Source organism: Engraulis encrasicolus, chromosome 19 (assembly GCF_034702125.1).
Source record: "Engraulis encrasicolus isolate BLACKSEA-1 chromosome 19, IST_EnEncr_1.0, whole genome shotgun sequence".
Taxonomy (NCBI): domain Eukaryota; kingdom Metazoa; phylum Chordata; class Actinopteri; order Clupeiformes; family Engraulidae; genus Engraulis; species Engraulis encrasicolus.
Window position 1 is genome coordinate 34,276,623 of NC_085875.1, and position 25,570 is coordinate 34,302,192.

General features: G+C 43.3%; 2 protein-coding genes across 5 annotated transcripts in view; both read right to left on the minus strand.

Annotated features, from left to right (window-relative positions):
* Positions 1-2,384: 2,384 nt before the first annotated feature.
* LOC134470130 (uncharacterized) lies at positions 2,385-9,492 on the minus strand. The gene is made up of 6 exons (XM_063224147.1): positions 9,357-9,492; positions 7,001-7,345; positions 6,184-6,287; positions 6,005-6,096; positions 5,155-5,242; positions 2,385-2,650 (listed from the first exon to the last, which is right to left on the minus strand). The coding sequence occupies exons 1-6, from the start codon at positions 9,408-9,410 to the stop codon at positions 2,548-2,550; spliced, it is 786 nt and encodes a 261-aa protein (XP_063080217.1). The 5' UTR covers positions 9,411-9,492; the 3' UTR covers positions 2,385-2,547.
* A 1,012-nt stretch (positions 9,493-10,504) lies between these two features.
* The window catches only part of ldlrap1b (low density lipoprotein receptor adaptor protein 1b), a 77,127-nt gene continuing 62,061 nt past the window's right edge, over positions 10,505-25,570 (minus strand). Inside the window, exons 8-11 of one of the 4 annotated variants that reach the window (XM_063184193.1) lie at positions 21,206-21,240; positions 14,050-14,081; positions 12,877-12,905; positions 12,322-12,354 (exon numbers count right to left, since the gene is read on the minus strand). In XM_063184193.1, the coding sequence (XP_063040263.1) occupies positions 12,877-12,905; positions 14,050-14,081; positions 21,206-21,240 (96 nt within the window). In that variant the 3' untranslated portion in view covers positions 12,322-12,354. Of the gene's footprint in view, positions 12,355-12,876; positions 12,906-14,049; positions 14,082-21,205; positions 21,241-25,570 lie in introns of all 4 variants that reach the window. The other 3 variants (XM_063184192.1, XM_063184190.1, XM_063184189.1) reach the window with 3 other exon arrangements.

Below are 25,570 nucleotides of genomic sequence, written 5' to 3' on the forward strand. Positions count from 1 at the left end.
GCATCTTTAAACATAATGTGTTGTAAATCATACAGCAGCCTGGTTCTGTTTTTCACACCCAAAGGGGTTAGTGACTAAGCGGCAATATATAAAAATGTACAGCTCTAGGTCTGACTTGATGATCAGCAGAATGCTGAAACAATGTTTGGCAGTTTATCAGATCCGTAACTCCAGCATACCAACAAGCAGTTTGTATGAACAATACATCAATGCTGAAGGTATGACTGGAGGTGCCAACACCTCTTTGCTGCTTAGCTATAAGCAGGATACAGACAGATATTAAATTATGGGGTAAGTGGGGCCAGAGAAATAGGAGGTGGGCCTAGCCCATGCTTAGGATATTCTGAAATACAGCAAGTTAATGTTTACAGTAGATTTCATGACATTGCTTCTGAAACAGACATCAGCTTTTACTTTGATGAATCCAATTCGTACGTGCCACCACTGCTGCTTGAGAAAAATAGGAACATGGCATGATGGGTAATTATTTTACCTGTCAAATGTCCATTATATTAATGGGTGTAATGAAACATTAGATTAATGCATTAAGTGGAAATTAGGCAGTTTTGATAAATCTCTGGTTTCCCCCTTATTGCGCTGCTGCAGCTGATGGTCTCTAGGACACATGGCTCAGTCATGGCCAACACAAGCCTGCCCTCTGGTGGGCCCACATAGAAGTGACCACAAAGCACAACTGCATGTTCCTAGCTGGTGATGTTAGTGGAAAACTCAAGAGAAATAAAGAAAAAGACAGATAGTATTCTTCAGTGTGCTATCATGAAATGGCTTTACTCACTGGTAAAACGTGTTAACATTCTCTTTCAGGGCTTCGTGCTGGCATATACAGTATATCATCCAGCATTATGTTGATCTCCAAAAAGAGCTTAAAACAAGGCACTACTCCACCCCACGCCATCATACCGTTGAATGGTGACTTTTGAACTGAGTACAAAAACCAAGTTAAACTGTTCATGTGCTCTGTGGTACAGTGTGTGCAAGGCTGTATTATTTTCTTTTTTAATAACTACTGAAATAAGAAAGTTTCCCATGCCTTCTGGGTCCGTTTTATGTGAGCTTGGGCACATAGACTATTACATATCTACATCATTTGAAGTATTTTTAATATGGTCAAGCTTTCACTAGCTTTAATTATTGGAGAACTAGAGTAAAACTAGGTAGTCTTCTTCATTACATATCTATCTTGGATAGACATTTTTCATGGTGTTTTACAAGCAACCATGGTAATTCAAAGGCAATTCAATAGCCTACTTTATGAAACTGCTGAGTAATTAATCCTGCAGAATCCTTAATGACTCAGCCTCTCTGGGATTTCCTGTTAGCAGTCAATATATTTATCACTATTCTCCATCTCCCTGGCTGAGTTACCCAGAGCATGACACCGTCCTGCCGCACTGCTCCCTAGGGGTGTCATTAAGGGCTGCCCCCTTGAACCGGTGAGGCATAAATGCAATTTGGTTGTGCTGTGGAGTGCTGTGTCACGACGACAATGGGAGTTGGAGTTTCCCAATGGGCTTTCCCTGCAATTTTCACTAATGTATGGATGTATATCGTTTTGATTTTATTCACAATTTATCAAGGGCCCCAACTTCATTCCAAGTTGGGGTTTGTACTACCCACAGTTTTTCTTTTACCATGTTAGTACATCTACTGCAATCATGAAGCCATTGGTTATGCTATTCAGGTCCACAAACCCACAAATGCAGCACCTTTAAAACCATTTAGAAAAAATATCAAGAACTAACTAAATACATAAATGCTTGAAATGGGTTTTTCGTCCCAGGTACATAAATAATTTCAGAACCACAATTAATGCTATCAGAACAGCAGACTGCTTTTCCTCCCATCACCAGTAGGTGGCATTGCTTTGCCAGAACTTCAGGACAAGGAGCACAAAACTAGTTTCTGCCCATTTAAAGTCATGAATAATCACCGCAGGAAGCAGTTTTTAGACTGCGGTGGTGATGAGATCCCCAATCCTGTCCATTCAGCATCATATGCATTATCAGTATTTAGTGTGTTCAGTTCCCGCCTTTGCCCACAAAGCACAAGACATACCCATACGGGATTACAGTTGTAGTCTGCACTAAGGTGATGTTCAGCCGTTAGATTCTAATGTATGCGGCTGAATCATCTGACATTTGTCAATCATCAGTTTAACCAATTGTTAAACAACATGTTTCTAACCGTTATAAAAATGTTGTTTAACAATGGGTTAAAAAATGACAAATAATGCAACATTCTCAGCCCAGTATGCAATTCTAATTGTATGTGGCTGTGTCATGTTCAATGTTCCTATGACCAATGTTCCCCATCCAGCCCCCATGTTCCCCTCAATGTGACTGTCAGAAGTAAAAACAGACAACTTTTTTTTTACCCACAAAATACTATTTTACTACTTATGAATTATAAATCAATACTGTTAGTTAGCGCATACGTGTTAACAAAAGTGCATGTATAAACATTAAAACAAACAAAAACACACAGCAAAAAACACACGCACACAAAAAAAATGAATATATACAATATTTACAATATTTCTATCACAGGAGAAAAGCGCCGCCAGTCTCCTCCATTTTTGGCCTTCCACTCCTCCAAGGAATACAGACCCTCACCAGCAGACTTGTAATTCCTAAGATGGAATGCAAAAGGGTACGTATGAGTATAGATGGGGCTTTGCACTGTGCACAAATACCCTGCCTGCTCCACTGGCAACAACCAATCATTATGCCGAATCGAACAAACAACGTTCCGATGACAGGTCAAAATAACCTGTTTTGTGAGAAAAGTGGCTTTAAACGCTTCGTTTTGATTCACTACAAGGAACTTAACATGCTAGTCGCTATATTTTTCAACCTCCACTTACCCAACAGTCCTGACCTCCCTTCTCGCCATCAGTTTTCAGAGGGTCTAGTCTTACTAATCCGAAATAGCTTCGCAGAGACACCACCTAAATGACCGTCTAGTGGGAGGACTTATGGGATGCTACATGCTGTACCTCAGAAATAATAAGCAATAGTGTGATTGTCTTCACTTGTCAAGTGATTTGTGAGTCGTGTGCCTGCAAAAATACACATTTATTTAAAATACACTAGGCAAGTCTGCGCAACAGACATGCGACAGACACTTCAGCCTCGATGCGGTGCAACGGTCAGGTTGTTTGCTCACGGTAAAGCTAGATTTATGCTTCGGACGCATAGCCTCTGCTTCCGTCCGTCTTCTGTCGCAAGTTGAATCATCTGTCGTCAGCTGATGTGCGCTGTCTGAGCGTCCCAAATGCCCTCTTTCAAGTGGCTAATAGAATCAGACTTATCACTCAATTTCCTACATGTGGTTTGTATAGGCTTATAATGTGAAAATGGTGTGATTTTAATTGTGTCATCCTCTGATTGGTCTTATATACTAATGTGTTAATCAGAGAGACTGGATAAGATACTCCTGGAATCTCTGTTTTATGTATTTTTCTGGGCAATACATAAATTGCGGTTTGCCACGGACTGCATTTCACGGTTCGGTATGGTGTGTGAATTGTACGGTTTCGGTTTTCGGTGCGGTTTGACCATCCCTAGTGTAAATGTGTGTAAATACACGAAGCTACAAGCTAAGTAACAAACAATGCATCAATTGAACACTCGTGGGACAATGCCTGCGGTTTTACTACCGTAGCTTCCTCCACCGAACACACATCGGCAGAATCAACTGTCTTTACATGCTTGCATTTTCTGCTTGTGAAAACAGTAACCTATGTCAAATACTGATACCAGTGCATTGCCTTTGCAATTTGAGTGAAAATACCTAGCTATCCGGGCTAGAAATCAACATTGCTTAATAATGACCGCAGTGCTTACAATGTAGTGAATCTGACCTTTAGACTGGCTGCTCGCCTTCAGCCTTTGCTCACGTCAAATACGCGAGGTGCATGTTGTAGTCTTGCACAAAATTTGCCGAAATGACGGCAAATTGTTAAAACTCACTGGTACGTGAAATCCAGGGCACATGTCAAACCTCGATCAGTATTTAACTCTTCATTCCAATCAATTCCCTTTCGGGAGTTGTGTTCAGTTTCGTGAGTTGTGACCAGAGGTAGAACATTAGACTAGAGGTGACCCCTCACCCCCTTTCCACGGAAATCTGTGGCAGCCATTATTTGTAGGTAGACCTCAGAAATGGACATGAATGGAGAAGGAGTCTCATCTCTGTCAAAAATGGCTTAATAATGTGAAAATGTCCATCAACAACAAGTATGCAAGGACAATAGTTGAAGTGTGTTGCTAAATATGCACATAATTTTTAAATGCATTTTATTGACTCGTGATTTAAGTTGGAATTTAGCCTGACATTTCAAATCTGCTCTTTGATTAATGAGTTACTTCATATTCACACAGTTTTAGTCCATTTTGTGACAGAGGTAGGCGTGTTCTCCATTGACTTGCAATGACTGAAGGTGTCTACACTACTTAAGCCGAGCATACAATGTGCGATATTTTCACTCGTGGGTCTTAAGCTTCTGCTCACACTGCACGATGGAATTTCACTGTTTAAAAGTTCACAGCTCACGACTCACATCCTCACACTACACGAGCCGACAGTCGGATGTGAGCGAAATGCTTCCACCGTACGACGCGACAGGCATGTTTCCCCAGTCTGCAGAGGAGGTCGTGAGGTGGAGATGAGGTCGCGGTCAACAGCGAATCGCACGGCCCTATTAATTTGTGCACGTGAAGTGTCAAATCGGGTCGTAGCACTGCTTTAACTGTGCGATTTACGCACGAGCCACGACCAGAATTTCAAACCGTTTTGATCTTCTTGCGACCCTGCGATAGCACGATCGTGAGGCGAAATCGCTTGTCGTTACCCCATGTACACTGCACGATGCGAGACTCACGATTGACCTGCGATTGAGCAAGAAATCGGCCCGACTCAAAAAGTCATGCGAGTGCCAAATCGGGGCAAAATCGGAGCAAAAGTCGCACAGTGTAAGTCCAGCTTTACAGAGGATGGGAGGCGCCATGTGCCATTTCCCAGTGCTGTCGCGAATCACCTCTAGTCTAATGTTCTACCTCTATGGTTGTGACCCATGGTGCAGAAGAAGGACGTGACTTCATCACCCCAGAGAACGATGTTGGTAGAACTTACCTGGTGGTGAGGTCCGAAGGGTGCTGCCAGGGTGCTGCTGCCTCGCTGGCCACAGTGTTCATCAGGTCTAGCAGCTCGTTCATCACACCTGCCAACAAATCAGCATTACTCTACCTCAGTGATTCTCAAAGTGTGGTAGAGCTCAGGTGGTCCGCGAGGGGATTTCTGCTTTTCCAAGACAAGCTAGCAGAAAGCTATGTTTGTAACATTATTGCAAAGCTAAACATAGCTCAGGTCTCATTTTCATCACAATAAGAGAGGTTTCTAAATGTGAATAAAAAAATAAGTGATCTGCATTGAAATTTGCGGTGTCCATTTAACACCCATAAACTGTCAATTCAGTTGACAGGTGGTCCCTGAACATTTCTGGGGGAACAAAGTGGTCCTCGGTCTGAAAAAGTTTGGGAAACACCGCTCTACCTGCACGTCATCAGCAATAAAAACTCCTGACTGCAGAGTAAACCCCTAGCAAACATTTATTATCCCCACCTTCGTAAACCCCCATTTACGGTCCGCGAGGCATTCTTATCCAGCCCCCAATATCATTTCAATGTGTCAATGTCAATCATAGAAATTACATTTGAAATACAATTACGCAATATTTTCAGGGGACCAAGTGAAGGTGGGGTCTGTTGTAAAGGTGGCCGCCATCAATATAGGCCTGAAGTGCAGGCGGAAATCCGGGGTTGTGTGCATAGTAGAGCCCTAAGAGGCTGCATGTATTTTTGTTTTTTTAACCATGTTGGTGTAGCAATTAGTGTGAGATGATTAGAGCAGAACGATTACCGCCATGTAGGCCTAGTCGAGATCAAGAAATGACATACAGTAAGTGCACCCATGACAGACCCACCTTTAGGCTTCTCCCTCATGTGCCGCGTGACCGCCTGCATGTATCTGTCCTTTTCCTGTTGCCACTCCTCCGGGTGTTGGAAAACCTTTGGCCTGAAGAACAACCACATGTTTTGGTCAATGAAAAATAATATCCAAGATGGTTTACGTATTGCATTCATGCTTGTGTAACCGTCACACCTCTTGGAGGCAGGAGGGGTGACCCTGCGACCAGCTTTAAAGGGGGATACAGCAGCCACAGAGGTTTCTGCCTTGGGGGGCACGGCCACCACCTCTGACTTGACCTGAAGACAGACAGACAGACAGACAGACAGTTTGTTTGTTTGTTTTCATTTATGGCCAAATACGCAACAGTGGCTATTTCATGGCCAGTACAGGTAATAGAATTCACCTCAAATTAAAAATCAACAATGATATAAATAATTGAATAAATACATTAAATAAGTTTGGTCACATCAATACATTTTAAAAAGTTCAAAACCTTTAAAGGTGGGACCTTATTAAAAATTCCAAAAATAGTGTCTTCTTTAAAAAACTGTTGTCTTTTCCTTCTGAGAGCAGGGCAAGTTAGAATATGCTTAATTGATAAAAGATGTCCGACAGACAGACAGAGACACACACACACACACAGAATTCAACGTCACAGAACTCACACGGAACAAATGTCCATTTTCTTCACTGGGACCACTACTCTATTGAGCCCTATCTTTACACCGTTGCTCCATCCATATATAGTCTGGGGTAATACATCCTATGCAGGGCTCCAAATTAACACCAACCAACCGGCCAAATGCAGGTGAAATTTCAGTTTGGCCCATAGAAAAGACCAACTTACTAGCCACTTCAACCCATTAGTGAGTGTGTGTTTGGCTAGTAATTTACTAGCCATTTTGGCTAGTAATGAAAAAAAGTTAATTTAAAGCCTTGATCCCATGTACAGACATCTCATGTAGCCTACATGGAGAAAATTAGCAAGGAAGACAAAAAAATCCAATACCTGAACATTCAACAAAGTGCTCTCCCAACTATACTCGGTCTCGTCAATACAGAACTGTGTAACCGGGACTACAGAGATGTTGTAGATCTTATCTGCGTCTGGGTCCTTCTGGGGCCTCATAGGAGTGGATATTACAGGGGTGAAGGGCAGGTCCTGAGTAAAGGACCTGGTGATGTACCCCTCATCGCAAGTCTCGACCAACACCGACTCCTTGTCCTTGGCTGACTTTATCGGGCTGAGGCATGCCGTTTCGGCACTGCCCAGGACGGGGCAGCGATCCCCGCCTATTGCTCTGGGGGTTTGAAAGACCGCTTCTTCAAGCACCGGGCTGCTCATTGTAATGTACTGCAACACACCACAAAAAAAGTCCACAGTTATTCGATCACATTTGAGAAATTTTTTGAGAAATTTGTCTGACAAAATAAAAACTGTATAGCAATCTCTGACGCATCTAAAACAGCAAAGATGTAGTTTGCATCACTGCATCCAGTTAAAAATGAAAACTGTTTACATTGTAAGGGGTAAAAAAAAAAAGTCATGAATGATGATCAGAGGCAATTCCTTTATGAGAACAACGGAAGCGGAGCCTCCTGTACGAAATCACAGTGAACAGTGTTATTTTTGAGTAATGCTTTATCCAACTTTAGAACATTGCTATTTCACATCCGGCTCCATAGATATGCATGTGCTCAACTTGATAAAAATCAGGCAGTAATAAGATTCTGCGGTTCATCTAACGTCTGCTTGAAGTTTTTTCCCACTCATGACAACGGTAGTGAGTGGAGTCTCACTGGACTTCAATGGCATACGTGAATATGTGCTTAGTCAATGGCAAAATGCTTAACGCTCATTGGTTATTGCCCAGATATTTTTTTTGATTTGCAGGACCGAGCCTCATTGGGAGTGAAGGGAGAATTTTTTTTTTTTTTTTTACATTTTCGAAACTATGGCGGCCAAATTTAAACTATGGCGGTGCGCCATAGTTTCCTTAATATATGGGAAAGACTGGGTTAATTGCAAAGGAGTCCTTGCCAACTATTGACAATGTCTCGTAAATAATTAAAGATTTGGCTCCCCCTAGTGGTAAGCTGTGCACCCAGTAATGAACAAAGACAACGAAGATAATACATTCAATCATCATTATGTGGCGGAGGTAGGCCTAATGATAATAAAAAATATTATAAAAAATAACATTTCCCTATGAATATAAGGGGAATAATGATTAATTGAACTAGATAATGTGATAGTATAACCAGCTCTCTGTTAGAGATCTACCACATACCGTGTTTATTCCAGAACAGACTGCTGCAAGATTTCTCACAAAGACCTACACTCAAATAATTAACAATATGTGTAGTAAAAAACACCAGCTTTCCAACAAATTTGTTTCAACAAGAGTCCTTTAGTGTGTGGGGCCATTTGTTGCTCAGAACCAATGTAACATGTGTGTCAAAATTGTAATTGACCAGCCTCCCCTGTTTGACAGACTGCCACTGATTGATGAAATACCGGACATCTCACCAGCAGCTTCCAACAAAAAAAATTCTATCACCAACCCGGACCAGCGGCCCCTGCGTCTGTAAAATGGTTTAGTCTATTGCTTATTGTAATAATAAAAAAAAATGAAATGCATTACTATGCACAGCAACGAAATTGTGCCAGACCATGTTGGGGCGAAATGGTACCTAGGACCAGTGACTACTAGCCTGGCGACGCCATGCTACTCCACCCAAAGATTTTGGCTCCGCACTAACTACATCAGTCGGCTTTTCGCCCAGGCTAAAATAGAACCTACACCGCCTGTAGTCTGTCTCGCGAGGGCAATGCGGTCCTGGTACATTCAAATACAAAAGGTGAAACACCAATTACTTCAAAATGTATAAAAAAAAACGTAGTGCATCTTCATCACCAGCAACTAGCAAGGCTTCAGATTGTAACGATCTGGCCTCAACACAAGGCTGACATAGGCCTACTTTTCTATAAAATAGCAAGCTAATCGGGTAGCTGCTAATTGGTAGCTTGTTTAGCTATAAGCTGGTGATGGAAAATATGCCTGAATTGGTAAACAACTCATCGTGTATATACCAGACAAAACTACCTTCATGGACAAACGTCATCCTACACTGTTAGGATGTTCATCTTCCACAAGCAATGGTTTAGAAAAGGTGTTTTGGAATTTGGGGACCATTTTCTTTCACAAAATTCCATGACACGAGCGCTTATGTCCATAAATGAACCAGAACCGTTTTTCACAAACATCGTCTGTTTAGGGTTTAAATGGTCGTTGTACTACTATGCAATTATAATTATTTGTATTTTTACATAATTTGATCTTGTTCAACGTTAAAATACTTACTCGTCTGTGGTTCTCTGTACCATGCGACCAAGAATGGAATGAATTGGTTAGCATGAATGGATGGCTAACTAATAAGCGCCAAGTTCAAAGGTCAAGGGTCAACACAGATTTATCACAACATTTTTTTTCAAAGTTTAGACCATAGACATAGATTAACCTGTCTATGGTTTAGACTCTCTTAAAAAAAAAACCCTCACTGGTGACGAATGCTGCGCAATGTTATTCTGCTACAACAATCAATAAAATAAAATATGACAGCAAAAAGTGGTTCTAGCAGAGACAGTTTAGATCCCATCAAAATCTCTGGTTCTAGCATTAAGTAGCCCATTATTAACTAAGGGAGAGCAGAATACTATAGGCCTACTTGCATGCACTGCTTGAGTGTTTATTTTCCACATAAAACTTCAATGATACATACCTGTATATTAACATTTTGTATTCGCTCATCTGCCTTAAACACCATTCCTACCCATCGACCTATGGTTCAATATGATATCGTTCAACCTTTTGCAACTATCACAACTTCAACTCATCTGGGAGGGCTATCCACAAGGTTGAGGACTTGAGGTGTGTTTTGCACATCATCACCTCAGCATCCGCTGATGCCTCTCAGTCAGTTTACAGTTTACGCTTCCGATTTTTTAAATAATAAAGCTGGCAGTTGAATGTGGAATACTTAATAGGGCATGACTGCATTTGTTGCACATGGCCTAGGCCCTATGTCAGTTCCACACTGGAGTTCACTGAACCCCTGAGAGTGGCACAGTCTTTGACAAATGTATCTATAGACAGTCTGTCTGCCTAAGTGCCTACACATTTGGCAAGTGATTAGGACACCTTTCTTATCATTTGGATGGGTAAGCAAATACATCTGGTATAGTGTAGTGTATAATCTCATCATAACTAAGCAAAATGTTGTAAATTTAAGTCACTGTGTCACTGTACTCAGTGTGTGTGTGTGTTGCGATCCGATAAGTAGGCTAGTTCTATATTCTATTGCATGTGAAAAGAGCGGTCGTCTTCAGTATCAAACAACCAGACATGTGCTTGTTGTGTTATTGTTATTCCACAGTTTGTATGTGCACATATTTGTTTGTTTGTAGTATCCATGCATGCATGTGTGCGAGTGTGAAATGACCAAGTCAATGTCTTGGTCTAGGGGCACTTTATTTTCTTATCGGTTCCTGACCAGAAAGCTGAGGCAGACTTCGGGACACACACACCATTCCAATGTGCACAAAAATGAAGCAGCCATGCCATAACTTTGATATCACAGTTTATTCAGTTCAGAGGGTATAACATGTTATGGTCAGAAATGTGATACATTTTTTTAAACGTAACAAAATGTCTTAAGACTAACACTGAATACTTTGTGTTTGAATGTAAACTTCTCTGATCAAAATCTTCTCAAAAATCTTGACAAGACGTTCAAGAGAGAGAGAGTGTTTGATTAGCAAAGTGTGGTTCGGCTGATAACTGTGAAAGCAAAAGTCAGGTAGCATGACACCCGCAATCCCTCAACCAGTCAAGAAACCAACATTACAGTTTAAGATGCTGTGAAGCTTCCCACACAAGTTAATCGATTGCATCTTCCAAAGACACGGCACCTCTGTGTTCAGATTCCCACTCGTTTGATGATGGCTGAAAGAAATCAAATCAATCTGCCGATCAATAAATTCAGCCGAAAAAAAAATAAAAAAAAATGAGTCACACATTTCTTAGTCAAAACTTCCAAGACAGTGAGTATGGAGAGCTAAGACGAGGAACCCATGATGAACTATATAAAAAAGAGGCGGGAAGGGAGGGAGTGCAAAAATATTCCTTGTAGAAAAAATAAGGTTATCTTCCAACATATAAACTATAGTTATCCTTTATCTTTTCCTTTTTTATCTCCATGTTTACTGACCCCCGTCTTATGTTGCAGCAAGCCATACTTGGCACTGACCATAGGTTTGTTTCAACATTTTCTGAAGTCCTTACAAGATAAGAACATATTTTTGTTTTGGTCAGTCAGTTAGGTTTTTTTTTCTGAGCTTAGTTCAAAAATTAGTTATTAATCTTTTGCCATTGGTTTTGGCTACTAAGAGGCCGCCCTCGAGTCCACAAATGCAAAATGCCACATGAATACAAACCCTTTAACCAAAAACAGTGAGCAAGCCAGCTACTGTAGCTAGCACGCACGCACGCACGCACGCAGGCAGGCAGGCACACACACACACACACACACACACACACACACACACACACACACACACACACACACACACACACACACACACACACACACACACACACACACACACACACACACACACACACACACACACAAACAGTCTACACACCTGGAAGGATGTGCAGACTTGGACCTTGGCAGCAACTACTAGAGTCTCTCAAATCCACCTAAACCAATTGTAGCATAACTGATAAATTATAATACATTTAAGCCTTGTCATATATATATATATAAAGTGTTTACACAAATACATAAGTACATACAAACACAAATGAAAAAAACAATCTTCACTTGACAGACACAAATAAAAACAGAAAAGTAACTTGGTGTATGTAACAAAGGCAGGGGAAAACTTAAAAAAAAAACATAATAGGTAAAGAATAGACAATAAAAAAAGAAAATGAACATCAGTTGTATTGCTTTGCTTTGGTTCAAGTTCTGGAGGTGGACAGTCTGTTCAGGTCAAACTCCTTGAGTCCAAGGTGCTTCCAACAAGAGCCTCTAGGTGGCACTAGCCCCAAAGATCTTCTCTGTTCAAGCAGCGAGCCCCTCCCCTCCCCTCCTCTCCTCTCCTCTCCTCTTCCCTCCTCCTCTTCTCTCCTCTGTCAGCGCTCTCCCTTTTTGTTTCCGAGGCCTCAGAAGCCAAAGGTGTCCTCTCCGTCCGCCTGTTCCGTGTGGCCAGGCGACAGGCACTCCTCCGCCTGCAGGTCCAGGGGGCTTACCCCAATGTCCAAGACCTGGGGGTTAGTGCGAGACTCAGCGAGTCTACAGAGGAAACAATAGAGAACACTCATTAGTATGCTACAGTGACAAGGCAGACAGTAGCCTAATAACTAAATCCTAAAGAGGCATAACATAAAACATGGCTATAGCAGGGATCTGAAAAAAGCATTCCTGAAGTAAGTGAAGACATTGATAGTATTGCACAATGCTTGGGTGGTTATCCAAATCATATAGCTGCTATGTATTATAGCACATAACTTGAACTTCTGATTCATAATGAAAATGAGTGTGGGCAACGTGTACAGGCAACTAGCAGTTCTAATGGCAACAAACAGGGTCTACGATGGCTACAGCATGTAGACAAGAACAAGATGGTACACAAACTCACTCTGCTTCTGCTAATGACACAAGCACGCACACGTGCACATGCACACACACACATGCATGCACACTTGTGTGCACACACACTTGTGGGCACGCGCACACACACACGAAAAGGCACGCAAACCGACAGGCACACACACACACCATTCCTATCGATCTACCGTAGACTCATTCACTCACTCAGAGATGAGGCGGCAGTGGACAAATGGCTGAAAGTGTGATGCAAAGGAGGGAGGAACAAAACATCACATATATGACAGCATTTAGACATGAGGTACTCAATTTCCAATGTAATGAAAAGAACCGCACACAGGTGAGCTCCCATTTACTCCATTTTATTCTTGTGTGACGTTTCAAGAATAAAATGGAGTAAATGGGAGCTCACCGGTGTGTGGTTCTTTTCATTACCTTGAACTTCACGTTTTTGAACCTGCACCCGAAAAAAAGTATTTGTATGTGCGTGAGATTGGAATTGGACTCAATTGCCAATGAACATGCTAGATATGTGGATTGGGAGGAGGTGTGTGGGCCCAGGGTGTGGTTGGGTAGACCACTTCCATTAAAAGACCAGTTCAGTGAATTTCAACATGCAGTTGTAATGCTCATACTGCCCTGGACTTGTCAGTACCTGAGTTTTTTTCGAGTCTTTTCCGAGATCTTGGTCATTGTAATGGGGGCAGCGCTTTGTTTACATTTCAAAAAATCATTTTTATTTATTCCCCAAAACATCCGCAAGGTTATACAACATCAGCAGACAACTAGCAAACAGCGGTACCTTTGGGGAAAATATTTGGAGTAGGCCTATGTTATTTTTTTTTTAAATGTAAACAAACGCTGCCCCCATTAGAATAGCTCCTATCTCGGAAAGGGCTTAGCCGAAAAATGTGGCATCACCGGGTACTGACAAGCCAAGGTTAGCGTGAGCAATACAACAGCATATTGAAATTGACTGAACTGGTCCTTTAATTTTCCTGGGATTAAATCATCAGTTGAAATGAAGGCTTGTCTTTTTATGTTACTCAATTCGAGGCTCATTTCATTCGATCCCACTCCCAGGCTGGAGATGCAAATCTTGTGTCAGGTTCACAGCCATGACTGACAGACGAACTGATTGAGAGGGGTGGTGGACAACAAGGGGGCAAAACACCATGACGTCACTAATCTATGTGATCGACAGCCAAACGATGCTCTGGTGGTGACAAGACAACAGAGGATGGTGAAAATGGGCCAGGGGTGGTGATGGTGGTGCTACAAAAGCACTAGATGGATTTAAGACAAACAGGTGGAGAACAGGGAAATGGCACTACAGTACAGGACGTCGGCAATGGGCTCCTTTGTGCGAAGGGTCTTTACCTGTGGATGATTCAAAACTATCCAGACTGCGGCTACAGGAGCACAAGCAAAGAGGAGAGTTTAAGAGTTGTTTCCAGATTACACACACATTTTGTACATGCATCAATATTTTTTGTTCAACATACAGACTTGAAACATCTGCTCATATGTTGACGAGATGGGGGGAAAAAACATGAATTGATTACTAGATCAATAATTTTCCTCTATTAACGTAGTGTAGGTCTGACATTAACTTGAAACGCACCCATTTAGACAGTACATCCAGTCACGTTATAGCACTGGATCTACACCAGGGGGTGCTAGAACATTATACTGCACGTATTTCCTGTCACATTTAAGTGATGAATTCTAAAGTCACAGGGCTAATGTTCTGCCACAACAACACAGTGCGTCTGACAACGAGATCAGTGCTAAGGTCAGAGAGGCTAATGCCGAGGGCCTTCACCCAGAGGCCCAGACAGGAAGTGAATTCCACTGACTCAGGCCAGTAGTGTTGACCTCTGACCCCCAGCACCCCACAGGGCCCAGGGCAGATCATTTCTCCACAGCCTCTCTCTCTCTCGCCACAGTCCTGCTGAACTGCTTGCACAAACCAAAAGAAGAGAGATCAATAGGGTCTAATTTATGCCAAACAAGTGTTTCTCTGGCCAAGGCTATTTAAAAGGAGACAGTCGATAACTGTACCTGGTGTCTGATTTCTATCTAGTCAGTCCTCACTATCGTCTTGTGCAACTCAACATCAATGAGCATCTCCAGACTGCCATTTTTTTTTTAAAGACTAGATCACGGAAAGGAGTGGTCAGCTTTATCCATCCATCTCTAGCTGCAAACGGATTTTGTAGGATGTTTATACAAATATTTAAATTTACATTTTAGAATCATAGACATTTTCTGACTTTGACATGACCGTAACCGTGCAGAGATCTGTATGGGTTACAGCCCAGTCTATTACTCTCACGTTTTTGACATAGTGAGTACTGGAAAACGGGTTGCTTATGCCCTTTCTGGCTTATGAACCTTCACCAAGTTGCCAGGCAACGTAATTGGCAATTATTTCATATGAAAATCAGGAGTTAAACATTTGCCTGTGGTTGATGCAAGTTCCTCTGATTAAATAATGTCGCCCCATATCAGTGACATGGTATAGTGCCCAGTAACACCTTGTCCAAACATCGGTCTTCATAATCTTCAATGTTGATCCTTACCCTGTCCTGACACTGAGGAAGTCCACTTAGGAAATGTTCTCTTTTATTTATCAACCGTGTTTGTTAAAGCAAAATGGACGATACGGTCAAAAAACTTGTTTGCCAAATAATTCTACATAGTGTGCACTACACTGGTGACAAGTATTGCGCTCAGCATGGGGTCTCTCTCCCCTCCCCAGTCAGCTCGCACCTCACTCACTCACAGGCAGACCTAGAGTGCATTCCAATATGCAGACTTGCGTCCTACACTTGTGCTTGTGGCCTTAAGTTTTGCTGATGCCCCGCCTCCATGGAGAAAACAATTCAGTGTTCCCCGCTGTCAGCCTGGCCACAACAATTTTTGGGGGGCTATTCTTCATTCACCATCCAGTTTGCAATGGCGAAAATGACTTTACAACTGAGCTTTTGCAAGACATTGAAATATAAAGCTTTTGTCAGTGATGTCATCACCACCTATTACTTCCTGGTACGAGGCCACAAGCACAAGTGGAGGACGCAAGGTCACATATTGGAACGCACTCCCAGGCAGACATAGGCAGCCCAGCTTCCCCTCCAGCAGCCCCGATGCCTTAATCAGCAGCACTGGGGGATTAACGAGCTACTGTGTAATTACTCAGACTAATCATCAGCTGATAGGGCCACCACACACCCAGCCACACGCTTTGTCATTGCAGCTGGGTGACAATAAGTACACTCCTTTTCAACCGTGTGGTGTGTGTGTGTGCGCGTTTCCCCAAAACGTGCAGTGTGAGCTCCGTAATTTCTCTAATGAGGTCTCGTTAATTTGACTATGCTATACTCTCATTGTGTGCTTTAAGTGCCTCAGTACTTGTTGCGCTCATGTTTTTGTCGGCTTCCTTTCACCCACCGTTTCAACCATATCACCACCAGAATTCACACGTCTGTCCTGCTCCCCGCGCTGCATGGCTTTGCACCTGGCTTTTTCAATACACAGGCTCGTTACCAATTTACTGCCATCTTTAGTGGCTTATTTCTCTGTTGAAGAATGAAAAGGGGGTAGCCAATAACCCTTGGGTGTCGTGTTTTGTTTAAAACGCCAATTCATTGGTCTTAAAGCACCCGCATATGGCACAAGAAAGGTTATCTTGCATCGTAAAATAGGCCCACACACGCTACAGAATGCCACACACGGGTCCCATAATTGCTACACTAGCTTTGATGGTTGATGATATTCTAACCACAACAAAAGTCAGCTGTAGCACTGCAATGGCTACGGTTACATGGTGTTTTTAATTCCGAATTAATAATTCCGAATTAAACAGTTCCGTCGAGTTTACTTTGATCTTTCCTTTGATTCTGAATGAAGAGGTGTTTACATGACGTTTTCAAAGTGGAATTAAGCTTTATTCAGAATTAAAGTCAGTTAGTTCCGAATTAAATGTCTCATGTAAACGTAGCAAATGTGTGTTTCAGCACGGCCACCAAGGGGTGTCTCTCCTGCACACATTGCATCAGTTAAGAGTTACTATCCAAGAATATCAGGCTGTACTTTAACAACAGAGTTCCAACGTCACTCATCTTGCAGTACTATAACGTAAGCAAATGACCCGTTTCGTCTAAATTTCCTATGCTTACTGCAAATGAAAAGAAACTTTGCTGACTCTTTTCCGTTGAGAAAGGAGAAAAAAAAAATTGGGGAGTAATTATGCATCTCGATTTTTCTTAACGTTTTTTCCTGCATCTTGATAAGATGTAATGTAAAACAAAGACAAACACTGAAACCTGGGTGTTTCATGAACTGGCGCCTTGCACATTGTTCTGTGACCTTTAATGCCAGCCGTAGTGGCATAAGGAAAGCCAAACTTTCAGCACTCACAAGGGTCATCAACTGACTGGCCCAGTATAGTTTGCGTTTGTGTTCTTACTGAAGTAATGCAGCCAGAGATAGCAGCCCAAGAAGAGGATGCAGTATGAGGGGTCTTACACACCAAGGCGGTAAAGCGTCGCGGAACGCAGCGGTTTTTACCGGCGTCGGTGAAAATACATTGAAACCTATCTGTCCTTACACACCAACCGGCGGTAGTCGGGCGTCAGCGGCGCGGGAGCCGGCTCCGCGCCGCGCTGCATTTGGAAAATAGAACTCGAGCGTATTTTTCACGCCGACGACCGGCGGTAGTAGCATGCTAGCTTTGTCTGTGGGGAGGGTTTTGAACAGGACTGGCCGCGCACGCCGACGCTGTCAGTGTGAAAGGCAGAGAAAAACACGCCGGTCGAAACTAAGCAGAAAGACCGCGTTCGTCCCGTGCCGGTTCCGTTCCGCCTTGGTATGTTTTGGCCCTGAGGGTTTATCAGCAAAGTCTTTAATTTTGCTGCCATCTACAGCACTGTATCTGAGGAAGAAGGCAATTCTAGCTGCCTCATTTGCATAAAGTTAAAACATTCCACCATTTCTGCAGATGTGCTCATTTCACACCTCGCCTTGGGGTAAATAATTCAGTTTCACATTTCTACTGTTCTTCAAGATTCAAGGATTTTATTGTTATCGTCAATGAAGAAGACAACGAAATTGTGGGTGGAGCAACAGCACAGAGTAGTTTCAAGTATGGCCTAATAGTAGCCAAAAGTAGTAGTCCAATATAAATCCATATAAATCCAAATAAAAGTATGTTATAAAGTATAATAATACATTTACAGTAATAATAAAGTAATAATATGAGTATTAATAAATGAATGACGTAAATCAATCAATAAATGAGATCCCCCCTCCCCACAACTCAAGGTTGACTTTGGCAGCACAGCAACCAAAGAATCTCAACACCAGCATATATCATTGGACCAAATGGGTCTAGTTAGCAGAAAATTACAAATTGAATGTGAAGGAGACCATTTTTGTGTCTCCCTAGTGTTGAAAAGCTTGTGTTGTGTATAATTAAAACATCTAAATGATGCACATATGAAATCATTCCATAACTAGTTAGCATCTCAAAGTGGTGTATTGCTGTATAGACCTTTAAAAGCATCAACAAGCCTTTTCAATCCGAGCATCCCCACATGTAAAGCTGGCAGATTATACATGGCATTAACTGTAAAACTTTACCAGGAAAGACCAAAAGCCAGATCTTTCTCAAGAGAGAGAATTCAACACTTTTTACCTCCCAAAGGATGGAAAGAGGAAATCAGCGGCCTTCCAGGTGCTTTCCGAAGAGGTTTAATATTCAATCAAACTGCGCTCGTCATTGGCAGAGCCAACAGTGACGTGAACCAAATTAGTAGTGGTGTGACTGAACAAGGCGTCCTATGGAAACCACACATCACCGCCACCATGGAAAGTGCAAACAGGCGGGCAGGGCGAGCCCTCAGGTAGTTTTACAACCATGATGATGTGGGCAGGGAAGTCGACAAGGGGGACGAACAGGTCACTTGTCCCGGGCCCAGGGATAGAGGGGGCCCAGAATAGGGTCCTCATTGCATTGCAGTTATTGGGTCTGGGGCCCTTTTAGATAACTTTGTCCTGGGCCCAGCCAAAGCTGTCAGCGGCCCTGGACGTGGTTACCGTGTGCTTTGCACATACATCCTACTGCTGCAATATTTCTCCTGAAGGGCTCCATAAAAGCAATGGCCCAAAAGTTTGCCACGTCCCTTGGGGGAAGCCTGGTAAATATTTAACTGTTTATGATCCAAACACTCGCTACACGAAATCAGCATGAGTACTGTAAGCGCGCTGTCAACAGCGAAACTTTTAATGAATAAATTACATGTTTACTTCAGAGGAACGTCTACATGAACGGTGCGTGTGTGTGTGTGTGCGTGTGTGCGTGTGTGTGTGTGTGTGTGTGTGTGTGTGTGTGTGTGTGTGTGCGTGTGTGCGTGTGTGCGTGCGTGCGTGCGTGCGTGCGTGTGTGTGAGCATGCATGCATTTATGTGAGCCAAGGGAAATGCAAACTCTGGTGTTTATGTCCAACATTAAACTTAAAAAATCTAAAGATTCCAGAACTGGTAAAGAACTACTGTACCAACATTAAATCATGCTGTGCAGTGAGCAAGAACAAAAGTAAACTGTACAACACTACAACCATTCTCCTTAGAGATGACGTTTAACAACTTGTTACATCTTTTAAAGGCCAACTTCCGATAAAACTCAGTTTTACTCACTCCTTTCGAAGATCGGACGGTCACCCCAAGTTAAACTCACTTGCAAGGCTCTCATAGCGGTGCGTCAACTCTCCTGGCTGTGTTTTCCCGGTGTTTCTCAATTGACATAAATAATGCAGAGAAACGAGCGAATCACGAAAGCCCTTCTGTGTTTCGTCACGTCGAAAGAAGGCGTTGGCCACAAAGGTTTATGTCGACCCATTTTTCTAAAAACATGTCGAGTAATTTTTTTCTGCTTGTTTTCAATACAAGCAACGTCTGGTGGTCCGAAATCTGGCTTAGCTTAGCTATCAGCTGGTTGCTACTCTCAGGTACACACACAGCACAAAGCCTCATCCATAGAGCAAGCCCACTGTGGTTGCTCCGTGCCTGCAGCTCGCCTAGGGGTCGCTGTCGAAAGAGCACAGCCCTGAATGGAGCATGCACGCCTCCGTTGGCGCCCCTATAGTGCAGTACCACCCGGGGAAGTGGCGACTCTGTTTCCCATTACATTCTCTCCAAGAACTGGAGGACTGAGCCAATCAGAGACGCGTTTCTTCGAGAGCAGGAGGAGTGAGCCAATCAGAGACGCATTTCCACGAGAAACACGGAACACTCTCTCGTTTCTCCACAAGCCACCTTGCCAGCTTGCAAAAACGTCTTGAAACAAAGCAACCAGAACGTTTTTTAAAACATGACCAACGCGTAACACATTCAATAACAATTGGGAACACGGCAATATTAATTAAATGACGTTGAGAGGCCATCTTTAAGAGGAGTTATGGACCGTCTATCGGTAATGACAGTTTGACAACTGTAACAGAATTTTGACATTCCAGTTTCTAACTAAGAAAGACTTAAAAAGACATAGGGTGTAAGTCAAATGTTCTATCAAACACCTTCCTTGGTGGAGGTCTGCACTCTCAGTGCATCTAGTTAAATTTAAGACAATCCATATCAAAAACAAAAACTGAGCCTACTGTACTGTTACTTACTTAATGGGTCATCAAGCAACGTCCTTACCATTATACAGGCGGTGTGAACTGTATTACGGTATTAGGAATAGAGGCTTATAATTACTACAGTAAATGCTTTTCAGGATGAAGAGGCTTGCAAGTACGGATGTGTGTGAGCGTGTGTGCGTTCCAATATGCGACCTTGCGTCCTCCACTTGTGCTTGTGGCCTTGTACCAGAAAATAATATGTCATGATGACATCACTGATAACAGTATTATATTTCAATATCTCGCAAAAGCTGAATTGTAAAGTCATTTTCTCATTTGCAAACTGGATGGTGAATTCCCAAAAATTGTTGTGGCAAGGCTGACAGCGGGGAGACTTTATTGTTTTCTCCACAGAGGAGGGGCCAGGAGGCGGGGTGAGGCCACAAGCACAAGTGGGGGACGGTAGGTCGCATATTGGAACGCACCCAGTGTCTACTCAGTAGTAAGTCATCATAAAGGGTGTGGTGCATTGGCACAGACTATACCAAAACCACATGGCCTCCCAGCAAGGGGAAAGGGAGGGAGACTAAGAGTGTGTGTGTGTGTGTGTGTGTGTGTGTGTGTGTGTGTGTGTGTGTGTGTGTGTGTGTGTGTGTGTGTGTGTGTGCGCGCGTGCGCGTGTGTGTGTGTGCGCGTGCGCGTGTGTGTGCGCGTGTGTGTGTGCGCGCGTGTGTGTGCGCGTGTGTGTGCGTGTGCGTGGTGTCTTCCTGGGTGGAGACTCTGGTCTCTGGAGGGTGTTCAATTCCCTGTTCCGTTTGCTACAATACGCCTTCAGTGATGCAATTATGGAGCAAGGGTGAGTGAACTGCAGTGGTGAAAAATACTATTCACACACATGCAGAGAAAAACACTGACCTTGAAAACGCCTCATCCAGTCCATCTTCAAGCTCCTGTGAACACAATACAGAAAATAATTACAGAGTGAAAAGATGGAGTGACTGAAAAGGGCATGTGTAGTATAGTAGTATGGGGGCAACAAAGAAAGAAAGGGAGCGAGAGAAACATTGTGTTGTATGTGAGTGTGTATAATGGAGAGAGAGAGAGAGAGAGAGAGAGAGAGAGAGAGAGAGAGAGAGAGAGAGAGAGAGAGAGAGAGAGAGAGAGACTGATAGAAATAGAGAGAAACAGAGGGAGTCAGAGACAGATACAGTATATCACGAAAGTGAATACACTCCTCACAGTTTTTCAGATTTTTGAGTTTATCTTTTCATAGGAAAGCATTACAGAAATTTCACTTTGACACAATGATTAGTGACTTTTTAACAACCTATTCAACTGCTTAAATTTCTTGTTCACTCGGAAAAAAAACATGGTAGTGGGACTGACATGGTTTGGGGATGCATGGATGCTGTCAACATTGGTAATCTGAAATACACCTAAAAGAAACATGCATGTCAACATGCACTGTGACTACTGAAGCAGATCATGATATTCTCCATAGGATTGCATTCAAATATCACACCAATCTACTTAAGCCAGTTGCAGACTCAAAATGTAAAAGTTCAATGCAAAGAAAGGTTGAAACGCACACTGATGACCTCCCTTTTCATCCCTTTTCATTTCGTTTCATTTCGAGACGATTCGAGCAAACACAGCCCCTTCTCTACCGGATTTTAATCTGGGGTGTACTCACTTTTGTAAGTACATGTTCAAACATTAATGGCTGGATTTTGTTTTTTTCTGAGTGAACAAGAAATTTAAGCGGTTAAATATGTTGTTAAAAGGTCACTAATCATTGTGTCAAAGTGAAATTTCTGTAATGCTTTCCTATGAAAAGATATACTCACAAATCTGAAAAACTGTGAGGGGTGTATTCACTTTCGTGATATACTGTAGGGGGAGACAGAGTGAAAGAGAGAGAGAGAGAGAGAGAGAGAGAGAGAGAGAGAGAGAGAGAGAGAGAGAGAGAGAGAGAGAGAGAGAGACAGAGAGAGAGACAGAGACAGAGACAGAGAGAGTGAGTGACAGAGATAGAGAGAAACAGAGGGAGTCCGAGACAGACAGGGAGAGCTTGTTATTCACAGTAGGTCTTGGACCTGTTGCCCCTCTCTTGGCATGGCACTCAGGTGTAAGATGAAAATTCCTCTCTCGTTTCCACGGAGACAGAGGAGACTAAACGGGCCTGCTGCAGTGTGGCGGGTCTTTAACAACGGGGGGCCACCTGGGAAACCAATCTAATCTGACCAGCCCAACACACACACACAGGTGGGGCTGGCTTTACATTCCACTGCCATGACTACAAGACCCTGCTATTCACTACCTATCGCCTATTAATAATGGACCACCATCAACAGATATGGACCCTTACTGAGTCTATCCAATGCCTAGACGCAGGGAAACAATGTTATCTTATTTAGCCGTACAAAAGGCAACCACATGCCTTCTGTTACTTATGCCAGCCCATTGTGTGTGTGTGTGTGTGTGTGTGTGTGTGTGTGTGTGTGTGTGTGTGTGCGTGTGCGTGTGCGTGTGCGTGTGCGTGTGCGTGTGTGTGTGTGTGTGTGTGTGTGCACCCCTCTGACTCCTTGACATTTCTGACGCTGGTGCACAAATGCCAGCCAGGCGTCTGATGGCGTTCCCATGCAGAGAGAACTCTCAGGTCCTGGTTTCTCCTCAGTCAGAGGCAGACTTTACATTGGGCAAACCAAGGCAATTGCCTAGGGCCCCGAGTCTGACCAAATCTGCCCTCTATAGGGGCCCCAAGTGTCACACCAAAAAATATGATAGAAGATATATGAGACAAAAACACTAAAATAGCACCCTCACTCCTTCCATGCCAATTGTTGGCGTGTTTAAAGAATGACTTTTGAGGGCCACATGTTTATATTTCGCCTAGGGCAACAAAAAGGCTAGATCCACCCCTGTCCTCCGTTATGGATTATTAATAACCAGAAGGCCTGGCTTCCTCTCTGCGTCGCTCAGCTGTGTTGATCCTGGCTGACCCCAATGCAACACACACTGCAGTATTGAAGCGGAGCTCCTCCAAAGCCCACCACGCACCATCGTTTATGGTTCATACCGTACATAACATAAGCCCTGCCATCAAACACTGGGGAGAATCTCTGGTTGTCGATGAGATGACGTGCAAAAGCAACTGAAGTGCAAGAGAAACAGCACAACTCAAAATTAGACATCCACACGCAACATTACTCCAGATTTTTTTTAAATGCATCAAGTCTGGTAATTATATCTGTCCAGGTATAATACACACGCACGTGAACACGCACGCAGTAAGGATATGATCTAAACCACCGCAAGAAGAACCCGTCCTCAATCGAACCACACTGCTGGATCTCATGCAAATTACATGTTATACAGAAGTTTCACCTTTGCTCAGTTCCTCCACTGGCCTGAATTATATGCTTATATCAACAGGCCAATTTATGGTTATTACTAAGCAAACATGCTCTCCTTGTCATTGTCTATGGAAGATATTACTAGCTCTCTGTGGACGCAGCTCTCCAATGGACAAACCTGCACAGCTGCAGTGTACATGTGGCATAACGTTTCCCTTTATCTTTTTTTCTAGCATAGGACACTCCATACACGCACAATTGATATCTCTGAACATGTCCTAGAAATAAAGCGTATCATGGCTTAAATGTATTGGTGCATCTCAGCAGCACTAAGCAATTGACTTTCGTAAACATTTCATTACACTGTATTACATTACCCTTAGCTGACGCTTCTTAGCCAAAGCGACTGATAATTATTTTACAGGGTATTGGCTTCAGTCCCTGGAGCAGTGTGGGGTCAGGTCAGGTGCCTTGCTCAAGGGCACTTTAGCCATGGCTGGAGGTGTAGGGAGATGTGAGGTCCGTTGGGAGTCAAGACCCGCACCCCTCTGATTTGAAGTCCTAACCATTAGACCCAAAAACCCTGCTCTAACCAACATTCCATTTAGTTCACTTCAGAGTACAGCTGTGTGAACACCGCCATGTCTTGGGCCTCAGATTTGAAACTAGAGATAGCGAGAACAAACGGGCGAGTGAGTGAGTGAGTGTGCACATCACCACATCACATCGCCCGTCAATGCTCATGTCGCATCCTGATTCCCAGAACGGCGAGTGCAGCAGATTCACTGGCGGCAGCCCTCCTGCCTCTCCCGTCTTCCCGCGTGTGTTCTGCTGAGCAGGCTGTCACCAAGACATCTGCAGGTGTCAGCCCTCATCCTGTAAGACGGCCATGGTACACGAGGCCCCCGCTAGCTCTATGATGTTCTATTCATGCTCCACATGCCCACCTGTCATCACCTATGATGCAACACCGATAAAATATCCAGATGTGACGCAACGAGGTCAAATAAATAAGCCAAACAAAATAAAAACACAGCGAGGGGGCTTCTGCGTAGTGTGAATATGAATCAATTTTTTTCCCCTTTCATGCGTTCAACAATATCCAGCACCTCTAAACACGATCAAGTATACCATAGTGACTTGTCGGTAGCGAATGAAACGGTAGCAACATGTTTCCCTTATCAGACATGAGTAGCCATGCAGGAGCCCCACTGAGTAGGTGCTCCCCTTTAATAAGGCTTAGCCATGATGCCACTCAGCTTTTGGGTTACTGTAAAAGTCAATGAGCAGAGGCTGCAAATAAGCATAACGGGGAAAAGCATTCACTTTACACAAAGTGAAACAGTTTACCGGCAGCTACGTAGCAGTGATACAACACTTGTAAAACAAGAGACCATTGATCAGGTAATGACGATTCATGGAAGTAGTTTTCCAGGATCCATGCAACCTCAGTTGTACGCCCCTTTAGGAGACCAGCGGAGGTTGAGAAGGAATGGAGTTCCCTTGGCGCTATAGATGGCGGCAGCGTCCATAGTACAGCCACCATATGCAAGCTGCAGATTCAAAACTCCTCATGGTTACACTTAGGGGAAAAGGGCATTGGTTACATTCCCTGCAGCAAAGTGAGGTTAAGTGCTTTGCTGAAAGGCCACTTGAGCCATGGATGACATGGGGTTCAAACCTGCAACCTTCCGACTGCAAGACTAGCTCATTAGTCAATAGGCCACAACGGCTGCCCCTTATACAGTACATGTAACCAGGCTAAAACCACCACCTATCCCTCAGGAGCCAAACCCCAACCTTGGGTTACCGATCAATGAGCAGATCAATATATCTAGATGTGCACATTATGGGGGAGTTTGCACAAAGTGAAATAGTCAGATATATCAAAATATGCCACAGAAGACTTTTGCTGCATATAGCA